Source organism: Hyposmocoma kahamanoa, unplaced genomic scaffold (genome assembly GCF_003589595.1).
Source record: "Hyposmocoma kahamanoa isolate Upper Pololo Valley unplaced genomic scaffold, ASM358959v1 93, whole genome shotgun sequence".
Taxonomy (NCBI): Eukaryota; Metazoa; Arthropoda; class Insecta; order Lepidoptera; family Cosmopterigidae; genus Hyposmocoma; species Hyposmocoma kahamanoa.
This window is the reverse complement of record NW_020654810.1, coordinates 7985482-8009539: the sequence shown is the minus strand read 5'-3', so window position 1 is coordinate 8009539 and position 24058 is coordinate 7985482. Positions and strand designations below refer to the sequence as shown.

The following is a 24058-nucleotide window of genomic DNA, read 5'->3' as shown; positions in this document are numbered from 1 at the left end:
AGAACCTATTGCAATAAAACGGCAATTTCATACTTTAACCCCTAATACATTAGCGTAGCGGGGTCCACAGTGTGCTAAGTATACATTGTGCAACAAAAGTTAAATTTTGTATGCACATATTCAACAAAAACATGATAGAAATTCAACTAAAGCAAAAATATTTGTACGGAATTAGTATGGAGCTTGGTATACTTTATTCCCAGAAAAATTTAACCAGCCTCAAATTTTTCCTACACTTAAGCTGGAAATAAAGAGCTTACCAAAATAATAAAAAAAATATTGTGACCCTAATTTTTAATTTATTTATTTAAAACAAAAGTGTGGTAGATATGTTAAAGTAATTACCAGGAACACTGGAATCCCTAATGATTTTTTGGAAATTGCAGGTCAAAAATAATTTGTTATTAATTCAGACTTTCTAGATTTTGAGAGCTCGTTACAAAAAACCAACTAATAGCCCGGTAAAATTTTCCAGTTATATTAGTACCATTAGAGGAACAACTCCTTTGGAACCCAAAGTAGCAGTAGCCAAGAACGAGTAGAAAACGGTTCTCATCAATTCATCAATTTGCCTAACATATTGGTTACTCTAGATATAAAAGAACAAATATCATAATAATCAATATTCAGTATTCATTTATTCATATACCAATTATACTAAACATAGATATCGTTGCCTAAAGCAATTTCATTCAATGATAACATCTACAGTCCACCAAGCGCTCAAAATGAACTCATTGCAAGACGAAAAATACTGAGGTTCACAAAAAATTGCAACGCTCTATACGATTCGGTCGATTTTAATGAGTCAAAATTGAAACCAAATTGAAAGTAATGGAGGTGACTTTGCGAATGTCCCATTTTTAAATAGCTGGATTACGTTTGTTTATTTTGAAAAAAAAAATGTTTGCTGTTCTATAATAATTGTTTTGTTGTTTTATAATCAGCGAGAGTGTGTAATGTAGGTTAATAACATTTATTTCTGAATGACACTTGACGGTTCCTTGTAATTATAATAGCAGTAATTAACCTTGTACTTGAACCGAGTATAGACTCGTATGGAGAAAGTTCCTACATTGCAGCATTTGCTATTTACGTCCATCGATTTGTCTATTTGAAATATACGGTGTGGGAAAATCAATGGCTCCTGTAGGAGGGAATTTAGACCTAAATGCTTGATATTTAATTTTCCTTAAATTAATTGTAAGTCCTAAAGTTTATTGGAGATAGATTAAGAGGGAGCAGAGGAAAAAATCCTAATCTTCGATTTGATTTTAGAGGGGTATATCCACTAAATGTATGTAATGTAATGTATATCACGAAATTATATCTAATTTTCACATTTTTTCGATTCTTCCTCGAAATGCTACAGGTTATTAGGACAAAAATTAGATAATTATATTTATGCATGATCGAGAACTGTCACTACGGATTTTTTTTAATTCCTTTAGTTTTAGAGTTATTCCGTTAAAACGAATTTGGTACTTTTAATGCGCAAAATTCAACATCTCCTGTCGCATGTCACGCGAACTTCAGGCATATATTTGTTTCACAAATTTGGGCGGAGCGAAGGATCTATGGCAAGGACAGAATGTATACATACTACATGCTACTTTATGAGTGCTGGCGACCTGCATCATAACCGTAACATTCTTCGCTGTATTATTCTTTTTTGGCCATTGTTTTCAAAATTATAGTTCCATTGTTATATGTGACTGTACAATTCAAAATAATAAAAAAATGAATGTGAACTATGTAACAGAGAAAACCGGGCTTAATTTTTACACCCTCAACAATGGAAGCCTAATTTAAAATATAAATTCGTTTTACGTAAAAAATTTATTCATACATTTGTAAAAATTGGTTTGCTTTTGGTTTGTTTTTGGTATATACCTTGGAATAAATAAACATTTTATTTTATTTTTAATGAACGTCGTTGTATTTTGTGTTTATTTATATTTTTTAAACTTTGTGTTTATTTATATTTTATTATCATTTATGAATGAATGAATGAATGAACGAATGAATGAATGATTAAATTGTAATATTGTGACCTTGTGACATTTACAATATGAACTAAATGATTCTGTTGTTCTCGTAGAAGATTATATTATATAAAGTAACTTATGCGTAATATACTCGTGTACGTTGTGATGTTGTTACGTTGCAAGAGAATGAAACTGATGTGCTGATAAGCAATAAAGGCGTCTAATTCACAAGACAAGCCTGTAATAGGAAGGCCGTGACTCTATATATATAGGCAGTAACGTTAAGGTTTTTCAGTCAGCCAAATTACAACTTAAAAAGAAAATAAATAGACGAACACAAGACCGCTGCTAGTCATAGATTATACTAACGATAGCAATACAATTTGTTTAATAAATAATTTAATTTAATTTAAATACTGTATATAATAAGTGCGCTCAATCAATATTCCATAAGGAGGAAATAAATTTATCTAACACACTTTCAAAATTTTTTGCCTATTATGTTTTGTTTGTCATCATTAACATGACGGAACCAACGGAAGTTTGGCTAAGCATTTTTGTAACACCCTGTATATATGTAGCATACGTAATTAAGTGGATTTTCATTTATTTCGTATCAATCTAAAGAGTCTGGAAATAAACTCAACATAACATACAGAACAACAGAACATAGCACAGATGGTTTCACGAATCAGTATTTAATAAAACAATTCTTCACTCAAACTGAAACTTAGTAGTTTGTATTAAAAATGACATACTCATGGCTTATGCAACTCGTAATATTAGTTCCACTGTTGTTCTTAGAAACATAGTGAAGATTAAAAGTATCACCATGCTATAACGCTATAGTCATTGGCGGATTTGCAATCTATGGCCCAGGCCATGTAGTCAGTACCAGCCGTCCCTTTCTCAGCACTTATCATACTGCTAAACTACATAATGAATTTACTTTATTGCCAACTTTTATTGAAATCGATTCAGAAATTTAGTATTTAATATTTTTCTAGAACATTGAATTGATATGTCTCTGTCAGTTTACGGGACGCATGCCAGTAAAGCGTCCTGCCGGCATGATTTTTTCCGACATCTTCAACATTTATTATCATATTTTAGCCAACTTACACAAAAATAAATAAATTATACACTTAAACCTTCCTCATGAATCACGCTATCTATTGGGGGAAACCGCAACAAAATCTGTTCTGTTTTGAGTTCAGACAGACAGATAGACGCGGTAATGATAATAATATAGTGATGTAGTGATTACATTTTAGACTTGTAACATATCTATATTTTATACATAAAAGGTACGACAGTGATTTAGGAAGATTATTCTAGTACGATGCGGTGCAGTGGGGCCCGCATAGTGTGCGTGAGCCTTAAAAATATTTAGGTACTGAATTATTTCTTGTTATATAAACAGTGAATTTTTTGTCACGATTGGCCGCCCCTAAAATCTGGTCGCCCTAGGCCCGGGCCTACTGGGCCAAAGGGCAAATCGGCCACTGACTATATTCGAACTTAATTATTATTTGATTGCAAGGTTTAATTCCAAGCAGCATTGCTATTGCGAAGTGTAAGTTTCAAGTTTTTATGTTCCAAGTTTCAGCTTACGTCTACGCGGAAGACTAAGCACATCCTTGTGCGGTTTGAAAGCACAATAGATAAGAATGAAAAGGATCGCAAGATAAAAATTATGTATTTTATAGGAAGAGGAATTTAATTATATAAACAGAGTCAAATAAGTCTTGTTTTTTTAAAAAAAATATTATAAGTAAATATACTAATAACGGACGATAATTTCGTATTTACGCACGTTTCCTACTGAATTCGAATTACCGTTATTCCCATTAACTTAAGTTACAAATTGCTTTACAATGAGATGTTTAAAATATGTAGTGTATATACTGTCTGTAGTTGGGTTGAAATAAAAATTACTTACTCAGTTTATAGGTTCGATTTGCCGGCCACGTGGTTTTATGCGTTATCGTCGCGGAACACTCCGGCGCTGCCGAAGTATGCACGACGACAGACCGAGGTTAAAACCTGCGCCGGCGTCGCGTTATCAGACCCCGCCGTCCCCGCGCTGTCAACCGGTTCATCATCTCAGTCACTCACATTAAAACGGTCAAACATCTATCTCTTTCTCACGTCACATGTTCAGGCCCCATTGGAGCAAAGCGATTGGTACGGGAAAGGTTCATGTTGATTTAGTCGTTCCTATTTCGTTTAACAAGCTCTCTGATTATGAAAAATTCAGTAATATAATAAAAATTGCTATGAGGTTGTACTTAAAAATTTTATTATTTGTAGTTTTTTTTATGTTTTACTTTTGCGTGGAATAATATTATACGTAATTTTAGCAGCACGCAACACTTAAGCCTTTAGCATAGGCCTCAATGGTCTATATGACGCTTAGATTTTTTTTTCCATCCTCTAAGATATGACGTCGCTGTCAGCGTCATGCGGCTGTCGCATTGACGCGTGACAGCTGTGTATGATGCTCTTTACGAATTCATACACGTTAATACGTCGCTATTATACACATACCTATAACTTGTATCATGCATATACGAGTCAACGGCATGTCAGTTTCATGTATACGACATTGACCTTGGCGGTCGCTTCCGCACTAAGTACTAAATACACTGAGATGTATTACATAGGAATCTGCCTCCGTGGTCGGACGGTTACCATGCTGATCTGCCACGCAGAGGTCCCGAGTTCGATTCGCGGACCGGGAGAAATATTTGTATGGCTGCATGACTTTGAAATTAACACGAGCACAGTTCAAGATGTGATGTGTTAAATCAAAAATACATTATCATTCTCATTTGTACGTCTCACTGCTAGGCACGGAGCAGGCGAGGGTTTAAGCTGTAGTTCGCCACGGCGCTCGCCCGATGAGGGTTGGGGACTAAACACGTTTTCCGACGGTTGTAAACCTTTGATGTTTTCCTTCACCGAAAAGCTCATGGGAAATTTCAAATTAAACGCTCATAAGTTGCGAGAAATTCAATAGTGCGAGTCCAGATTAGAACCCACGGCCCATGTTTGAGAGGCTGTAAGTCAAACTATTAGGCTACCACGGCTTAATAAAAAATACACAGCCCTAACAATTTGCCGACGGCTAGTTAAGACAGTAAGTTATGTGAGGGCCTGTGTGAAGTTATAAATCAGAGATAAGACACTAAAGCTACATTTACCTTAGGGTGCAGAACAGATTTGACGCGCTGCATGTACGCTGCACGCATACTGCACGCGCACTGCACGTATGCTGCGTGCAATTAAATACATGTCAACGTAATGCAAGCGTGCAGCTCGCGAGCCTTTCGTAAACAGGCGCATTTGCGGCGAATTCGCCAGATCTGTACACATCCTAAACTTCAACTATGAACATGAAGTGTACCGCTCAGTCTTGGAAAGATTAAAAATAAATAGCAGAATAAAAGTTTTTTTTTTAAATACACTAGTAATTAAAAGTGACAATTTAAAAATGTAGAACTGTTATTCTGTTTTTCCGGAGTTTCAAAGGGCGGTAGTATCTACTTTATATGTATCACTTTCTTGAAATTTTCGTAAATATACTCTGCCATTTCGGATGCTAACATTACCTCATTTTTGATGGCTAACATTATTTGTATTTATCAAGTTTCTGATACAAAAATTATTTTGTTCACAGTAATCATTTAGTAGGCGCATTTTTTACACTCACTAAAGCACATTACACTAGTACCTACAAGTGAAAAGTAACGTTAGGACAAAATAAAATAAAAAACAATTTCTATGAATCAAGAAAATGACAACAGCTTAGGCAGTTTGAGGCCTACCCGTAGATTTAGGAAAATATTGGTCTACCTGTATAATATAATATCTGTGTGTATAATAAAAGCCGAGCAACAGTGAATCACACGCGGTATCTGCCCCTTATGTACCCAGTTTTTGCCTGCTTACTGACCGACGAATACATTTTCTGGGTCTATTTAAGACCAACAATAAAATACACAATGAATTCCGCGAAGGTTTCTTTTTTGTACGTACCAGTTCACCCTTCTTATTTTCAACAAAAGAACTAAAGGTAAAATTAAAAAAAATGGAGAGTTAATATAAACTAAGAACGACTCAACAAAAATCTTTAATTCAACACAGTTTTTCAACATTCTAATAATATTTGTGGTATAAAAAATGAAATTACTTACAATAATTCGTTGTCACTTTGACTACAATTGACATATAATGCCACGGGACATATTTTATGTATAGAAATAATATATGCTACTTAGAAATTGATAATTATTACTGTATTACTTCACTGTGCAACATAATATACACAATTTGTACTTATTAACAGTCTAAGGCCTATTTCACACTGCTCCGCTTCATGCAACAGTGTGTGGCGCTGCGTTTTTAACGTTGTACCGAATTATATTATTATTTTAGTTTGTATTGATAACATGCGAAGTACAACACACTTACAACGTATGTTCGCACAGGGTCAAGAGCACGTCAAGCTTGTCACATAAGATTTAAGATTTACGCCGCTGACGATACGAACGGTCCAAAGTACAAAGTGTCAAGCTTGACGTGCTCTTGACGACGCAAGATTTTTTTATAACATCAAGTGACGGGACAATGCGCCTGATGGCAAGCTCACGCCTGTCCATATCAATTGCAGTGCCACTCAGAGTATTAAGCTAGAAAGATCTGAGGGGCACTGCCACTGCGCCCGACGCCCTGAGACATAAGTTGACAAGACTCACGTGCCTGTAATTTCACCAGCACCCTTACCCTTAAAAACCGGAACGCAGTAATGCTAACATTACTGCTTGGCGGCATAAATAGATAAGGTGGCAGAGCTTCCCTGGACGGAGGGCTACTGCTACTAAATGGCACACTGTATATTACATTAATCTAGATTTATCCGCCCAGTTTTTAGACATCCCTATGTGGCGCGGGGCCGCAATACTAGCACAGATTTTTAAGTTATACTAACACTATGGATTCAGAGTCCTAAATAAATGATGATTATTATTATTAATAGCGCTGCAATTGCGCGGAGCTAACAAGTGTTGTAACTAAGTGTTGACGCAGGTTTGCGTCTCCTCCACCGCGCATGACTCCGTCGTCCCGCACATCGTTACGTGGCGCGAAGCAGTGTGATAATCACCTTACTTTGCTAACTCGCAAAATTTCCACCGTTCAACTTCGGCGTGTCAATGAAATCTATAGTGAGGTCAGCTGATGGTTTTTCTAATTCCAGTAAAAGCACCTCGTTTTGCGCCGGCGCTTCGTACAACCAGACTCCTGGTACGTATAGCGTGATCTGCGGGCCCGCCGACGGCCAGTAACGGCCCAGGTTATGCCCGTTTACCCAGATATATCCCTGAAAATAAACGTACTATATTTATTTTTATCTTCTTTGACGACGGTAGTAAAATGACATTTGCTGGGTTGCCAATTTTCGTAAAATTTTGATTAGTCATGTAGTTGTTGTCGATAGTTTTATCGATAGATTGTGACAGAAATTACAATTTAGCCAAAAATGACTGAATTGTGATTGTTATGACGTTAACAATCACAATTCTGACGTTGTCAGTTGGCCTACTTACTAGTAGTACCGAAATAAATTAGAATTCATATACATTTTAACAAGATTAAGCAGATTTGACTAGGTACATAAATTGATTTAAAAAGAAAAACTTTAAAATACGTCCCCTCTTTGTATTTTTTATAGAAATTGTTCTAAATATATTGTATGTACGAACTTACAAAAATTGACATTTCAAATAAACCTGTGCTCAGTAATTATAATAATAATAACGCAACACACTCCTATTGGACGAATGATAGGCCGAGGAGTATTTTTCGGCTATTTATTCCATAAGCGCGACCCATATTCAGTCGATAGTCGATAGAATATTTATCGAATGCAATCACTAGGTGCTTACAAGCGGGCAACACTTTTGCGCAATGAACTGTCATTTTACTCCGTCTTCGAAAATCCAGACTATTGGCGATTAGAGACTAGGGTCTTTATTGTATATGTGTCGATGAACCACACGTTTGCAATTAAGGCGAGGTATTTCAACTTTTTTTTTAAATATTAAACAACATCACATGCGTTGTCCGATCCCAAAGTAAGTAACTAAAGCACTTGTGTTATGGAAATCGGAAACAACGACTGCACCATAAACACCCACACTCGAGACAATATTAAAAGGTTAGTTTCTACATTGAGCCGGCCGGGTATCGAACCCGGGGCCTCAGAGATGGCGACACCATGAAAACCGGTGTGCAAGCCACTCGACCACGGAGATCGTCATTGTCGGGTTGTGCTGATAATGTTATTTTAAGTAAATGTGACTAGTGTATCTGTGATTCAACTACATTAAATAAATAAATACCTTTCCCCAACCACCAGTATCCAGGAATGTATCTAAAGGATGTTGTCCTTCTGGTAGTGTAAGCTTCCCTTCATATAACACCGGGCCATAATCTCTAGTTTGTGACACAGTATGACTTGCAGCATTCATTTGTTCCAGCGGATATCCGGTTACAGTCCATTTGCCATCCAATTTCTTATTATTAAACTTTACTGATCCTAGAATACCCTGTAAGGATATCAGACAATAATTATTATGAGAGAGATAAAAAACTACTAGACAACTAAATGATTACAAGATATATATCACGGAGACTGTACGACTGAATCGCATGAAATCATTCCACCATTCTATTTCCATTATGGGAGGACTAGACGTAAGCTGGGGTTCCACCTCTGTGTTGTGGATTTATGCAAGATTCACAAGAAGCGTTATGTTTTCACATTTAAAACATGGCGTACGGCATTGAAGTGGCATTCCCTGTCTGCAAATGTGTTCCTTGAACGCTACAACTTGTGCCTTTTCAAGGCGAAAATGAATAGGTATTATAATACAGGATCGTCAACCCCATTGCCACTTTTCATCAGGTGAGATGGAAGGTACATTTTCGTTCATAAAAAAAAGATTAGATACCTATATTATTAAAGTAAAGAGAGCAGTTTAAACCCACCTTGTAATCGTGCAGACGTAACCCATAATTGATTCGTCCCTGATTTTCTACCAGCAAAGACAGAACAGAACCAGGTGTTGTTTCCAATGACAAATTGTGTGTATTTGTCATTCGGTTTATTAATCCAGAGAATACCTGCGAGAAACGACACATTAGGTCCTATGAAGATAGGTTATGGCAGTACATGGAATCGCGAAAACTTATTAATATATACGTGCAATTCCTTACTTAAAACTGCTAAATTGTTATTACGTTCTATTAGCAGTACACCTTCTTATGAAAGAGTTCGTCCAGTTCAGTACTGCCACCGAACCTATTTCTGTTGACAAACAGCAATGTGAGCATTAATGAGTTCCGGTTTTGAAAGGTAAGAGTTCTTGATGAAATTACACGGGGATGGGACTAGTCAATTTGGGTGACACTAGTCTACAATGCAAAAGTATCCGAAATAATTTTAACTAATTTCTGCTTGTCTATACATGCTAAATACGATTTGATAAGTAAAAGTAATTTATTAGTTTAAGTTTTCAAGATACCTCCTATCTCCCAAATTTTACGATTCTACCCTCATTCAACTTGACAGTGTTCATATTAACTTTGTTAGTTGGCATCAAATGTTAAAAATATCGTACATTAGTGCTCTGTTCTGTATTACTGAATAATAAATGTGCTAAAAGTGAAAAAAAAGTGAAACTAAAAATTATTTTATAACATAATGTCTCGGAAATGTGTGAATAATCCCGACAATTTTTGTTACGTTTGCGGAGAGGTGATATTTAATAAACAAAGGTGTTCTATATCGCCTATGATAAAAAAAGCCTATTCTTACTACTTTAACAAAGACATATCACACCAGGACAAAAGCTGGGTTCCACATTTCTGCTGCAATTCGTGTGCTACAGGTTTGAGAAATTGGCTGAGTGGCAAAAAAACATCACTTCGTTTCGCAGTGCCAATGCAATGGCGGGAATCGACAAATCACGCAACTGATTGTTATTTCTGCCTGACAACCCAAGTATTCGGAAAAGGTAAAGGTGTTTCTAAAAAAAAGAAAAGTGCCATAGTATATCCAAATGTACCATCGGCTGGTCGCCCTCTGCCGCATAGCGATCTTCACCCAATCCCCAAACCTCCTAAAATTAACGACAACAAAGATGAAATCACATCTACTTCACCATCTATTTCCTCAATGTCAGAATACGAAGTACCTACTACATCATCACAGCCACACATGATAACGCAAGCTGAATTAAATGATCTTGTAAGGGACTTGGAATTGCCAAAGAACAAAGCAGAACTTCTAGGCTCGAGACTGCAACAGTGGAATCTTTTAGAAAGTGGTGTGGCTATAACAGCTTTCCGTACTAGACAAAAAGAGTTGATACAATATTTTGAAATGGTTGAAAGTTTAGTTTTTTGTAAAGATATCAGTGGTTTGATGGGAGTTCTTAACATTACATATAAACAGAATGAATGGAGGCTTTTCATAGATAGCTCTAAATTAAGTTTAAAAGCTGTTTTGTTACATAACCGAAATATTTTACCTTCAATTCCTATTGCTCACGCAGTCCATATGCAAGAGACTTATGAAAATATGAAAACTCTTTTGTTGTGCATTAAGTATAATGAACACCAATGGCAAATCTGCGGAGATTTGAAAGTCGTAGCTCTGCTGCTTGGGCTACAATTAGGCTACACAAAATTTTGTTGTTTTGTTTGCGAATGGGATAGTCGTAATAGAAAAGAGCATTATACAAAAAAGGTATGGCCACAACGTCAGTCACTTCAACCTGGGCAAAAAAATGTTCAAAATAGCCCTTTAGTTAATCCACAAAAAGTGTTACTTCCACCATTACACATAAAACTAGGGCTGATGAAAAATTTCGTAAAAGCGATGAACAAAAGTGGAGCTGCTTTTCAATACCTACGCCAGAAATTCTCAAGATTAAGGGAAGCTAAGATCAAGGAAGGTATATTCATCGGTCCGCAAATAAGAAATTTATTTATCGATGTTAATTTCGACTCTGTGCTAGAAGGTAAAGAAAAACAAGCCTGGAACGATTTTCGCCTTGTGGCAAGAAACTTTTTGGGAAATAAAAGAAGTGACAACTATGCTGAGCTTGTCGAAAATATGTTATCATCATACCAAAAACTAGGTTGTAATATGTCCTTGAAAATACACTTTTTACATTCTCATTTGGACTTATTTCCGGATAATTGTGGGGCTTTAAGCGATGAACATGGGGAGCGTTTCCATCAGGACATCGCAAACATGGAAAAACGATATCAGGGCAAGTGGAACGTTTCAATGTTGGCGGATTATTGTTGGACTATTTATCGGGATGTTCCAGAAGCAGAATATAAGAGAGCTGCAAATAAACGTCGTCGAAATTCTGCTAATGAATAGAATAACAGTAATTTTTTTTGATATTTTTGCATAATTTTGTATTTTTTTATTTCTAATAAATGGAAACTAATTTATATAAATAATTATTGTTTTCGTTACCAGCATGTGAAAATAAATAAAAAAAACTACTTTGCTCGAAGAATACTTTTTTAAAGTCAAAATTTGTAATTTAGTGTGACCGGCGCAGTGGCAGTACCCCTCAGTTCTTTGTGATTTAAAACTCTGAGCGGTACCGCATATGAGCGGTGTCGCTTACCACCAAAAGAAAAAATTACAATAATGATAGCTTTTGTGGTAGAAGACAAAATTGTCAACGTTACTTTTTTACGGATAACAAGAAACGGGATGAACAAATCGTGCGCCTAATAGCAAGCCCGTCCGTAGCAGTTGCAAACCCTTGAGACACAAGTTGACAAGTCTCACGTGCCTGTAACTTCACAAGCACCCTTACCCTTCTAAACTGGCTCGCATTACTGCTTGGCGACAGAAATAGGTAAAGTGCTATAGGTACTTCCCTAAACGAACTCTTTTACAAGGAGCTGTACTGGTACTAAAAATAATAATACTTACTTTATCAACGAAAACGTAAACGCGATCCCTAGGCAATTTGATTTCCAATATTCCGTTTGTATCGTTAACCGTCGTTTCATACAACATAAGACCGGCGCGCTGACGTAAACTCTCAAATGTCGGCAATTTCGATCCTGTGACATCAGAATACTTCTTTCCCAAACGCGATCGCCCTTCAGGAGACAGTAAGCTTATTTTTCTGCTCAGTGACACCTTTCCGTAATTGCCTTTATGAGATTCTGCCGGAATCGGGACCGTCTTTAAATTTGAATCGTTCTGAAATTAAAAATACATTTAAATATAACAATCACTCATATACTAGTTAATTTAATACTAAATAGAAAATTAATGGCTTTAAATTGCGGATTTTATTTTTTATATGATTATGTATCGGTGGTAGTGATAGGTATGAGCTGCTGCTTTCCTGCCGTTGCTGCCTGATCACGTGTTGGCCCGACGCATTGTGTGAGATCTCACTACACAATTTTGTTATAATTTAATTAATACACAGATCGAACACTAAGAAAAATTCCTTCAATCCGGCTGGATTCGAACCAGCGCCTATCGCTCTCCCAACTGAGGTACGGAACGAACCCGAAGACCTTACGAATTGTTTCATGTGCTTGTTGCAGATCTGTGTTTTTGGTTTTTAATTACTATTTGCCGTAGCGCCATCTGCGTGAAATCTATGAATGTTTTTCTACACTCAGCTAAGTGCCTTTACAGTTACAAGCGGCTGACTAAAGACGTCACTTTAATAATTGTAATATCACGTTTATTGAATATCACTGTTTTACTACCATGATATCAATCATCTTACTACACATTTATAAATGTAAATAACTTTAATACAGAGGTATAAATCTAATCTGACGTCAAGCAATGTACAGTCAACAGCACATCAAGCTACACATTGACGTATCCTGTACCGTTAGGCGATTTTCGAACAAAAGTCTGATGTGCTGTTGACAAAATAATTTTGACTTACCTGCTGTAAAACCTCCCTAATGGCGTAATATTTAAATGTTGGATCACCAGCTTCACTAAGCGGTGCGTCGTAATCATACGAGGTTATATCGGGTTGGTATCTGTGCCAACTTTCGTCGTAGTTAGCCCCTGCAATGAAAAAACTGTAAGTTGAATTATATGGAAATAAGATTCAAGAAATAATTAAGAGAAAATAAATAAAATTAGTCTAACCTGCGGTGAATTCGAAATTAGTTCCACCGAAGAACATATAAAAATTGAAGTTTATTTTTTTGATCATCATTTCATTCAGTTTGTTGACAATGAGAGCGGTTTCTTTCCCTTGAAAGTTCTCTGTCCAGTGAGTTAACCAACCGGGGTAGTACTCGGAGTTCATCAGTGGACCTTCAGGCATGTACTTTCGAAGTGAATTGAACACCTTGTCGATATTTGCCTCTAGAAATAACAACAATGTTACTTGTCGAGAATAATAATGAGTATAAAAAGTGTTAAAAATTTCAAACATTTGTTGGGATAATTCTTGGTTTGATTTACACAGCAAAGTCTCTCTCTCTGGTCAAATTTATAGAATGTACTATTGTTTTAGGGCATGGTTCACAAATGCGCATGTAGCATGTCAAAACATATGGAATTAATTCAACATCAAATTTTTCTTTTTTTATGATATCAAGTGACGTCGACGGGATGAACAAATCATGCACCCGGTGTTATGCGACACGCCTATCCATGCCTACCTATTTACCAACACCCTTACTGTTCAAATCGGTAATGCTCACATTACTGCTTGACAGCAGAAATAGGTAAAGAGGCAGTACTTCCCTGAACGAATGACGAACTCATTCACAAGGATCGCTAGTGTTACTATTGATGACCTCATAACATGAGGTGTCAAGTAATTTTTTTTTCATACCTGGTCCAAAATTAATAGTAGTAAGTGTCCCAGGAACCGCACCGTCTCGGATAAGGCTGGAGTAAGTACCGTCAGCGGTATAGAGAAGGGCGTTGGTGCCGACATGCTCGCGGATTACATCTCGTATTTGCTCTTTGTATGGCATATCGCTGCCGTAGCTACCGTATTCGTTTTCCACCTGAAGATATATAAACATATTGACGTGACACAAACAAGTGAACTAATAATTTTATTGTAATCGGAAGGTAAAAGATCAAAAATTCTTCTGCGACTATTTTTACCTTTGTCGTCTAGCTGTATTGTGCTACAATTAGGCAGCATAGTGTAATAAGATAAGAATGGTAACTCCATACAAACGTAGCAGCGTGACTTGTATGTGTGCGTGCACGCCTCGCACCGTGTACGGACGCACACATTCGCATAATCTCGCGCTGCATAGCGCTGAACGTCCAGCGCGTCTTGTGCCACAGTACCAGCTAAGTTGCTACTTGCGTATGTCGTCTTAGTTACCATATTTGTTTTATTATACTATGTAAGCTGCCTGAACAATAGTAAAGTGCCAAACAACTACCTGGCACCCTTACATTACACTAAGCACCAATTACCTGGTTTTGAAATAAAAAAAATCCCCTGTACCTACTGTGAGTACCAGGGAGTGTCATTTAGTCGAGTATTACTTATTTGCATCGTGTATAACTAGAAATAGAGACGAAATAAGGGCCATACATTCCTGGTGAACTCATCAGTGATACTTCACTTATAAACATCAACTCTCGTTTGCACTGAAATATAGAAGCGCCAACAATTGATCTGTGTGTACGTCTCCGTATATTCCAAAAATATATTTATAGTACATATTTATTGTAATTAACATAATAATATCTCTAACAATGGCGTGCTGTTTCATTTGATGGTATGGGGACAAACAGCAAAACATCTAATTACGAAACAAACGGAATTAAATTTCATCGGCAATTTAATATTGAATATGTAATTTTGAAATTTTCGTCCATCATTGCAAAGCTCACGTTAACTGGTCGATTTGAAGTGAAACAATTGACGACACCCGTCAGTTGTTTCAAATTCGGGCTGGCCAATCGGAGCGCAATTATCACAGTAATGGTAGGGCAGAATAGTTTTCATACAAATTAAATAACATTTCGTCTCTATTTCTTAGAAGATGGAAAAAATAAAGGAAAGGAGCTAGGGAATAAACGTACCTACCTAAACCAAAAATGTCCACCACATATAGCGGATTTAGTGTTGTACCATAATCATAGATAAGTCAATATCAACATGCAAATGAAATGAATGTTGAAACTGTTTTTTATGTTTGCAAATTTGTATAGTTTACTTACTGTAATCAAAGTATGATTAATACTAGGCTATTATTACCAGACAAGTAATGAGCCATTTTAATCAAAATTAAATATAAAGTTATTTACCAATAAATGTAACGATGGAATTGCATTATCATGTAAGTAATCTAGTAATATTCAAAGTTGTATTTAAATTTGACTCTTCAAAATGGAGAGAACAAACGAAGATGGTATTTGATCCAATTCGGTTTTGCAATTCAATTCAATTCTGTTCGGTAGTCCTATAATTTCCAACTACTGTTTCTTTCTTTTTTCATTTGTAGGTAAACTTTAAAAATAATAATAATGAAATAATAAAAACCTCGTAGTGAATTGTTTTAATAACAGAATATCGATAATATGTCTGCTTACAAGAACAACACTATCTCAAAATAGTCGTCATCAACAATCATCAAAATATGCAAACAAACAGGTTATTTAAAGTAACCAATGTAAAATTCGGCAAGACTTATGAATAAACTACTTAAATGAGTCTAATTACATGAGATATTTGGGCTATTGTATGATTTATAGACAGAAAAATAACACATAATGCCGATGTAATGTAACATTAGGTTGATTTTCGCTTTTTCTACTGCCGCACCTCTTAATGCTGCAGCGACGCATTTTTATCAATACTTAATTGTTCTCACTGTCGATATTTTTTTCCATTTTATTACAATTCATGCGAATAATTCACTAAAACATTTGGCCAAACATTGTTTTGACATTTGATGTACTTCCCTTTGACAACCGGAAACGGTTATCAATTACAAAAATGGCAAAATGAGGACAGTTGGCATTAAGATGACGTTACGTATTTTCGATTCCCGTGTTTGACATAAATCAACGTAGTGCAAGTTCTTTTGGGGCCGCCGCGCAGCGACCGCGTGCGTCTAACTGTCATGGCAAATTACGCTCTATTCATTTTACTTTTATGTTTTAAATTAAATGAGCGTTCCGGCCACGCGGGCTAGACTGAATTGAATTTGGTCTACGCGGCGGCCGCGCGGTAATATTATTGAGAGGAATTTAAATGTTGTTGGATAATAAATAGAATTCAGATTCGCCATTAATGTACACGAAGGCGTGGTAACTGAGCGGTCGCCGAAAACTTTCTCCTCGTGTAACTGGGCGCTATGGTTTACATACTCGATACTTATTTGACAGTAATTATTTCAGATGGATGTTAGACGGAGAACGAGAGCAAAGGGGGCCTACTATGAGCTCTTAGAGCAATCCTATTTAAGCCCGTAAGTTGGATTGCCTGTCAAATTCGTACTATGACCTCACAAAAACAGTTCACTGTCCATGCAGTTTACGTTCCCCATTCGAAATCCGTTCACCTTTTCTTTCATAGCAAAATCGTATCATGACGCAATTTGCCATGCAAGTGGCGGTCTTATCTGTAAAAATAAGCAATTCAAAAAGTTACTCCGTGACTAACTATTTTTAGATTTTGTTACATTTTCAAGAAATTCCGTTTAAGTTTTATTATATTTTCAGTTTCATAATTATTTGTTATCTCTATAGCCTATATAGCCAATTGTCAATAAATAAATACTATTAGCTATTGAGCATTTTTTGAAAATTTTAGTTCGAGTTCCCAATCTTTAAAATATTGTTGATAAATTATTGGCATGAATGTTATTGCAAGTTTTAAATGGAATTTTAATAATTTTAATAATTTTAATTACCTAAAATCGTAAAATAACTTTTGAATAGTGCCAAACTTTACTTTAATGCAATCAATGAAAATGTACGAATACAAGATACCAATTATGTTATCAAATTACAAACTCGTAGACATTTCAATGATAATGGCTACATGACATGTAATTTTGACGTACGACAAATTGTAAAGTATGATCGAAAAGTTGCCGATATTACAAAACAACGTAGTAAGTATCTAAGTATCAACGTAGTAAATCAATAATAAAATTAATAAAAAATATATAATTATTCTCATTTTGAACAGTCGGTTAATAGTACTTGAACGCTCCCGGGATAGTACATCTGTCTATTTCTTTCATATGATTTAGTATGTAGTTCCATCTCGCTCTTGTTAGATGTCAGCTAGCCAGCCAGAGACAACAATTAACGTTTAAAAAATAAAACTCATCATCTAGCCATGAAATTCCCGTTCAACTTTGTGTAGGTCATGATACGAATTTAAGCACTTCAGTTTTACCACGTCAAGTGAATTGCATGCATCTTGGCTGGCCGCTTATAAGCTCATAGTAGGCCCCCAGGGCTAGAGCAACGGAATTCACTGTGGGGGACAACATAAAACATCACGACCAGAACCAATTTAGAAAAGTTGGTTTTCCGAATTGATCCTACCTCTTCGTTGCCCACAATGCAAATAGCTGGGATACCAAAGTAGTCAAAGACAAACTATTGCATATTGATTTGTTAAATACCCACCTGTACCAATATAATCGGTCCCCCATTTCCAAACAAAAAAGGACTCAATTGTTCGAACACTTTTGCCATCCATGTTTTTGTTTCTTCAATGAAGTCTGTAAGGAATTAAAAATAATTAAAACTGACGGTTACATTGTGGTTCTCCGCTTTGCAGAGTATTTGAATGGCGGAAAAATGTAACCATCCAACATTGACTTACAATTATATGGACGTCGGGTCCGCGCTAAAAAGTGTCCGCACTTGTAAGGCGCTAAAATCGTATACAGAGCGCGACACTCCGCTTTAGTCTTCATTTGTTCTACGGACAGCGCGATACTGCGATGACATAACAATTTAAATTTCGAATAGGTTGACTTGGGACATTTTTTTCGTGGTTTTTGTATTAGACCCGTCGTCCATATATTTGTAAGTCAATGCCATCCAAACACAGATTTACGGATTTTCTCATAATAATAATGTTCTAGACAACCTCATCAATTACCTGGTTTTAAGCTAGTGAATTTCCTATACTATGAGTACCGCCCAGACTAGACATATTGCAAGAACAACAAACGAAACTTAATTCCCATAGGTGGCAGCACTGCCGTCGTCAGCTGAAAAGCATGACATTTAACAAAAATAGATGATGAATGTATTCTGCCGCGATCAGTAAAAAGAGGCAGACGTGTCACTATTAACCGACTTCAAAAAAGGAGGAGGTTCTCAATTCGTCTGCATTTTTTTATGTATGTTACGCAATAACTCCGTCATTTGTGAACCAATTTTGATGATTATTTTTTGTTAGAAAAAAGGTACCTCAGCACATCTGAGGTACCTTCTCCTTCCATTTAAATTTCAAGAAAATATTCCACCTCTAAGGGTGGCAAACTAGGGGATGAATGACTGTTGAGGTCGGTTTTTTTAACCGGAGGTTAGGTTAAGTTAGGTTTAGTTATTATTTTTTCCTAAATGGATAAGGTATGAAGTTACCGCAAGAGAAAAGTAGATATTTTTTTAATTTCATTTCTTTAAACATTATTTTCTCGGTTTTGAGTTTTTGTCATAAGCGCCCTTTCAACTTACGGCATCAGAACAGTACTCCATACTTGTGTTCGGTACAGCTGAAGCAACTTGGAATCAGTGCGTTTCTTTTTAATGAATATTATTTTCACAATAGTCATCATCATCAACTATTTATATGTGCCACTTCGGCGCACGGATCTTCTCTCAAGCATAGGTTTAGGCTAAAGACCGCCAGGATGGCTCTATGCGGGTTAGGGACTTCACACGTTTTCCATGGGCTGTGAACCCTTTTTGACGTGCAGGTTTCGTCACCATGGTTTACTTCACGAAAAGCTCATAGTATCATGGTGTCGCCATCTCTGAGGTCCCGGGTTCGAGCCCCGGCGGGGTCAATGTAGAAAACGAATTTTTCTATATTGTCCTGGGTCTGGGGGTTTGTGGTCTTTGTTTCCGATTTCCATAACACAAGTGCTTTAGTTACTTACTTTGGGACCAGAGCAACGTATGTTATGTTGTCTAATATTTACACGCACTTAAGAGAGAGAGATCGACAGAGATCTCAGAAGTCGAGCTCGGATTTGAACAGGCGGCTTCTGCTTGGGACGCGGTAGGTCAATTCGATATCCTTCTCACAAACAATAAAACAAGGAAATTAGAAATTGAAATTACCTTTATCGGTTGTTCGTAGTTTAATATTAGGATATTTGCCAAGTAGCCAGTAAGGGAGTCCACCCTGAAACACGACAAAATGATTTATTCACCAAGACAACACAGTACATTGCCTATATGTAAGTCAAAATACAGAAAATACAGACTTAAATTATACAAGACAGGTGAATCCATAAGTTCGTTGATTTTATAAAAAGCGTGATTTTCAAACTAAAGTTTTAACGTTTGTTTGAATGTAGCCATTTCCAAGTCAGATACACTAACTGGTAGTTTATTGTACATATTAATTTTCATATTTACGCCCTGTTTTGATGTTTTTACTGCAGGGACTGTCGTTTCTGTAAATGCTATACAATTTTATAAACGGGATACATACGAGATCCCTTTCCGCGCAAATGTATGGTCCTGGCCGCAGGAGAACATAAAGGCCTTCAGCGGCAGCGGCTTGCACGAACTGCGCTATATCGTGGTCGCCAGAGAAAGAGTAGCGCCGTTCTTCTGGTTCGTGGAAGCTCCATTCTACGTACCTGTAAAGAAAGAGGAGTTAGAGCGTTCATCTGGTGTGGCAGATGGACATGCATGTGGGCATTACACAGGGTTATTTTTAAAACACAAACAACCTCGCAGGGCTGTGTACTAACATCATAAACAACAATTCTTTTTTCCATGACTTTTAATTCATCAGATTTTACTTTCGTACAAAAAAAAGCATTTAATTAGATCGCTCTAAACGGTGACAATTCTGTGTCATAACAAAAAAGTGCCCACCACCACTTTTTTAAATGACAACACGCGCGAAATGTTGCTACACAACTATAGAGATCTAAACAAATTGTTTTTTAAGTGACGGGTCGAACAATTAGTGCAAGACAAACAAAAAGAACAAGTAAGTAACACGTCTGTCAAAAGCAGTAAGCAGTAGTGCCACTCGGACGTATAAATCACAAAGATCTGAGGGGTATTGCCGCCGAGTCCGTGACACTGAGAGTTCTGCCACCGTTAGTTGAAAGGGCGCTTGTGACAAAACCTCAAAACCGAGAAAATAATGTTTAAAGAAATTATATACAAAAAAACTACTTTTCTCTTCCGGTAACTTCATACTGCTATCCACCTAGGAAAGTAAAAATAGTGACCGATTGGCCTTTTTTTACTGATTACGGCAGTATATATAACAACATTTTTCGAATATTACATATTACGCTCTTTCAACTAACGGCGGCCGAGTTGACAAGTGAGAGCATGTGCCTGTAATTTCACCAGCATCTATATCCTAAAAAACCGGAACGTATAACCTTCATAATACGGCTTGGCGGTAGAAATAGCTAAGGCGCTCTATAGCTACGAAAAGTGTCAGACAGTACAACAAAAACTGAACAGTTCATTATTGTTTTGTAAGAAGTACTTAATGGAACAAAAGTTGTGGTTTATGATATTAGTAATATAGTCCTAAAAGTATAGTACTTTACAAATAACCCTGTATAAGTGCTTACGTGGACACGGTGTTAAGTCCAGCCGCCTTCAATTTGCGGAGCCGATCTGTCCAATATGCAGCCGGTACACGAAAGTAGTGCAGCGAGCCCGACATTATGTGCAGCGGTTGTCCATCGACATTAAACTCGTTGCCAACTATGCTAATATTGTGAACCTGTAAAACAAACCTCGTTTGTGACACCTACATAATGCATTTGAATATAAAGATACAATAACCTTTGCCATTTTGAAATGCAAATACGTAGCGCTGCCATCGTGGCCTGCGATAATATGAATGAAGTGAGGTATATTTTGACACCGTTGTATGTAGCACGTCGCACAGCGTTGGGTTCACAGAATTGCGTTTGGATATAAATCAGCTGCCATTTTTTATTATTAAAAAGGAAAGTTATTTAATAGAGTTTTAGTTAAAAATGTTTAGATATTTTACTGTCGCATAATTGAGACAGCATGCTGCTGCATAAGTGGTGTAATCCACATTCAAGTTTTTTTTCTACATTATTACTTTAAATTATTATTTGGATGCTATTTTCATGTATAAGAAAATTGAATATTTTCTATGCACGAAAATAGCATCCAAATGTAATTAAAATAATTTTGTAGAAAAATAAATAATGTGGTTACACCATTTTTACGATTATAACCTCCATTTAAGATATTGGATAAATGTTGTTCTTTATATGTCATGAATATACTCGTAAAGAAACATGTATATTTAAACTCCTGTATAATGACGCTATTATACGCAATGGAAGGACATAAAAAGTGAAGAAGTTACGTGCGTATCAAGAACCGTAACTTACATTAATCCATGACCATGAGTATGTTACGGAATGCCTAAGAACCACCGTGAACAGAATCTTCTGTTCTCTTCCTACATATCGGTAACGTGTAAGAATTGAAACTCGATTTGCAGTCTAATTTGTAATTTCCCAAGTCTCAAAATCAAATACGTAAAATAATCACTTACTGTTTTCTTCACACAGCAAGGATAATTGGCATCAGGTATTATTTCGATAGGTGTGTTTTGCCCAGTTATATACATTGTAATTATTATTGTGGCGATATTGTATATTAATAATACATAGATCCAAGTATTGTTTATTTTTAATTTGAACATCTAGGTAGTGGTCCAAGTGCTTCTAAAATAACTTCTGAAATATACTTGTTTTAATTTGAATCTCGATGAGATTGATGCCGAATAATGCTGATCGGTTCTTTGTGGTATTATTTAAGGTCAGTACCACCAACTTTGGCGTATTATTTAATACATTTGTATTAGAATATAAATAGGTATATACTTTTGACAGATAGGACTCAACTTCAACTTAAACGTAGTGCTTAAATTCTCTTTGCTTCAACTTTTGTTAGGATTATGTTGTACTGTTCATAATCCATAGACTTAAAAAATGTACTCCGGAGTTTTTACGAAGCTGTTAAAAAAAGGTATAAAACTATTTTTACCTTGATAACCATAGACTTAGAATTGCAGTTATAGCTGTACTAAACTTAGTTCAATCTCAACGTTTGTTTAGTGATAACAGCGAGAGCTCAGAATTGCACATGTAGTGGCGTTCCGTAATCACAAATACAACCACAAATTCTTCTGTAGACACACGAATATCACTACATAATTTTACAGTTCCGAGCACTCGCTAATATCACATTAGTAATGATATGAAGCAAACGCGCGCGCAAACTTGCAACACGCGTTGCAAGCAAGAAGCTTATCTCCACTGGAGTTTTACACTTGGAATTTCAGTAGTTGCTTCATTTCAAAAACTAACTGAAATTAACAAACAAAACTAGAATTAAAACCATCTCTTATCAAAATACACGCAGTTCATATACGCGCAGATAACGCGCATTTACGGCGCGTATAAAATACACCGTGTGTGCATAGGCTCTTACATTAATTTTGCGTGATTTCTCGCAAGAAAAGGTTTCTCAAAGAAAAGGATTAGTAATATACAGACCACATGCTACGCGATGTGCATTTGTAAAGATCGATTTACGCAGGTGACCTGAACAACATAGCAAAAACAGAAATTTATCACAGATTTTAGAAAAATTAAATTCAGTGTGGTGTGTAAGATAATGCACAGAATGCCAAGCTATAGACACGTGAATCGTAAACTCTGATCATGCGTAACATTATTCAGTAATTTATGAGCTATTTGGGATTTTTATTTAATTACGTGCTTAGTGTAATTTTCCTGTTGTGTACATTGCTTAGTTAACTGAGCTACAGTCAATATGCAAACCAACATTAGTAATATTTAATACAAATTGTCAATACTGTGGTGGTGGCCTTGTGCATTTGCCTCATATGCAGGTGCACCGTTCTATTCCCATAGGTAGGCCTGTATTACCGAAACTTTTCGAATGTATATTTTTTATGATACCAAGTGGGACGAAAAAGTCGTGTGCCTGGTGGTAAGCGACACGCCTGTCCAAAACAGTTGCAGTGCCACTCAGAGCTTTAACTTACAAAGATATGGGGGCACTGCCATTGCCCCGCCAGTGTTACTCGCCTTTAAAAATAAAATAACGTTATCATGACGTAAACATCAAAATATAGAAAATACTAGAATACAGTAATTGCGGAGAGTCAGGGGGAGGCAATATCCACTCTATGTGTATTAGTTCTTTGAAGTTTAGATGAATATACTATCTCTTCCTTTCTTCTTTATCTTTGACTAAACGAGATCAATATCAAGGTCTAAAAAAAAAGAAAAAAGGTTATTCAATGTATAGAAACGTGATAACTCCACGGATCATCAAGAGGGCGATTAACATGTATGATGATTATTGATGATGAATTGATTAATTTTATTAATATATAAGTTTTGGCAAATGGCTGTCAGACTGATCACACTGCCATTAAACACAGTCAAAGTAATGTAATTTTTTAATCGATAACCGTCATAATTTTTTAAAACGTACCTCAGGCCGTTAAAGTAAAAAAAAAATCAATTAGATAAAATAAATTTATACTTGAAAACATGAAAACGTCATTTTTAAGCTACTGCTCATTCACTGTGCTGGCTACCTTGTGAGGAAGGATCAAGAAACTGTACGGGTTGAATCCAGACCCATGTCGTCTTTCCATACATCTTTATCTAACACGTAGTCTTCAATTTTGTAATATGACTTTTCAATTTAAAAAATACTTTTCATAATAATAATAACGCAT

At 36.2% G+C, this 24058-nt stretch overlaps 2 protein-coding genes across 6 annotated transcripts in view; both read right to left on the bottom strand.

The window, feature by feature from the left end:
* Positions 1 to 3997, bottom strand: part of LOC113237547 (CAD protein) — an 18825-nt gene extending 14828 nt beyond the window's left edge. The window contains exon 1 of the mRNA XM_026474091.1: positions 3931 to 3997. The gene's annotated coding sequence lies outside the window, so the exon portion shown is untranslated. The remainder of the gene's footprint in view (positions 1 to 3930) is intronic.
* Positions 3998 to 6098: 2101 nt separating this feature from the next.
* Positions 6099 to 24058, bottom strand: part of LOC113237549 (beta-galactosidase-like) — a 29176-nt gene continuing 11216 nt past the window's right edge. Inside the window, exons 1-13 of one of the 5 annotated variants that reach the window (XM_026474096.1) lie at positions 21833 to 22103; positions 20862 to 21016; positions 19748 to 19898; positions 19372 to 19435; positions 17701 to 17795; positions 13916 to 14093; positions 13219 to 13440; positions 13007 to 13134; positions 12019 to 12294; positions 9042 to 9176; positions 8393 to 8599; positions 7156 to 7371; positions 6099 to 6356 (exon numbers count right to left, since the gene is read on the bottom strand). In XM_026474096.1, coding sequence (XP_026329881.1) covers positions 7165 to 7371; positions 8393 to 8599; positions 9042 to 9176; positions 12019 to 12294; positions 13007 to 13134; positions 13219 to 13440; positions 13916 to 14093; positions 17701 to 17795; positions 19372 to 19435; positions 19748 to 19898; positions 20862 to 21016; positions 21833 to 21982 — 1968 coding nt within the window. In that variant the 5' untranslated portion in view covers positions 21983 to 22103 and the 3' untranslated portion in view covers positions 6099 to 6356; positions 7156 to 7164. Of the gene's footprint in view, positions 6357 to 6753; positions 7372 to 8392; positions 8600 to 9041; positions 9177 to 12018; positions 12295 to 13006; positions 13135 to 13218; positions 13441 to 13915; positions 14094 to 17700; positions 17796 to 19371; positions 19436 to 19747; positions 19899 to 20861; positions 21017 to 21078; positions 21119 to 21832; positions 22104 to 23353; positions 23648 to 24058 lie in introns of those variants that run through there. The other 4 variants (XM_026474095.1, XM_026474094.1, XM_026474097.1 and 1 more) reach the window with 4 other exon arrangements.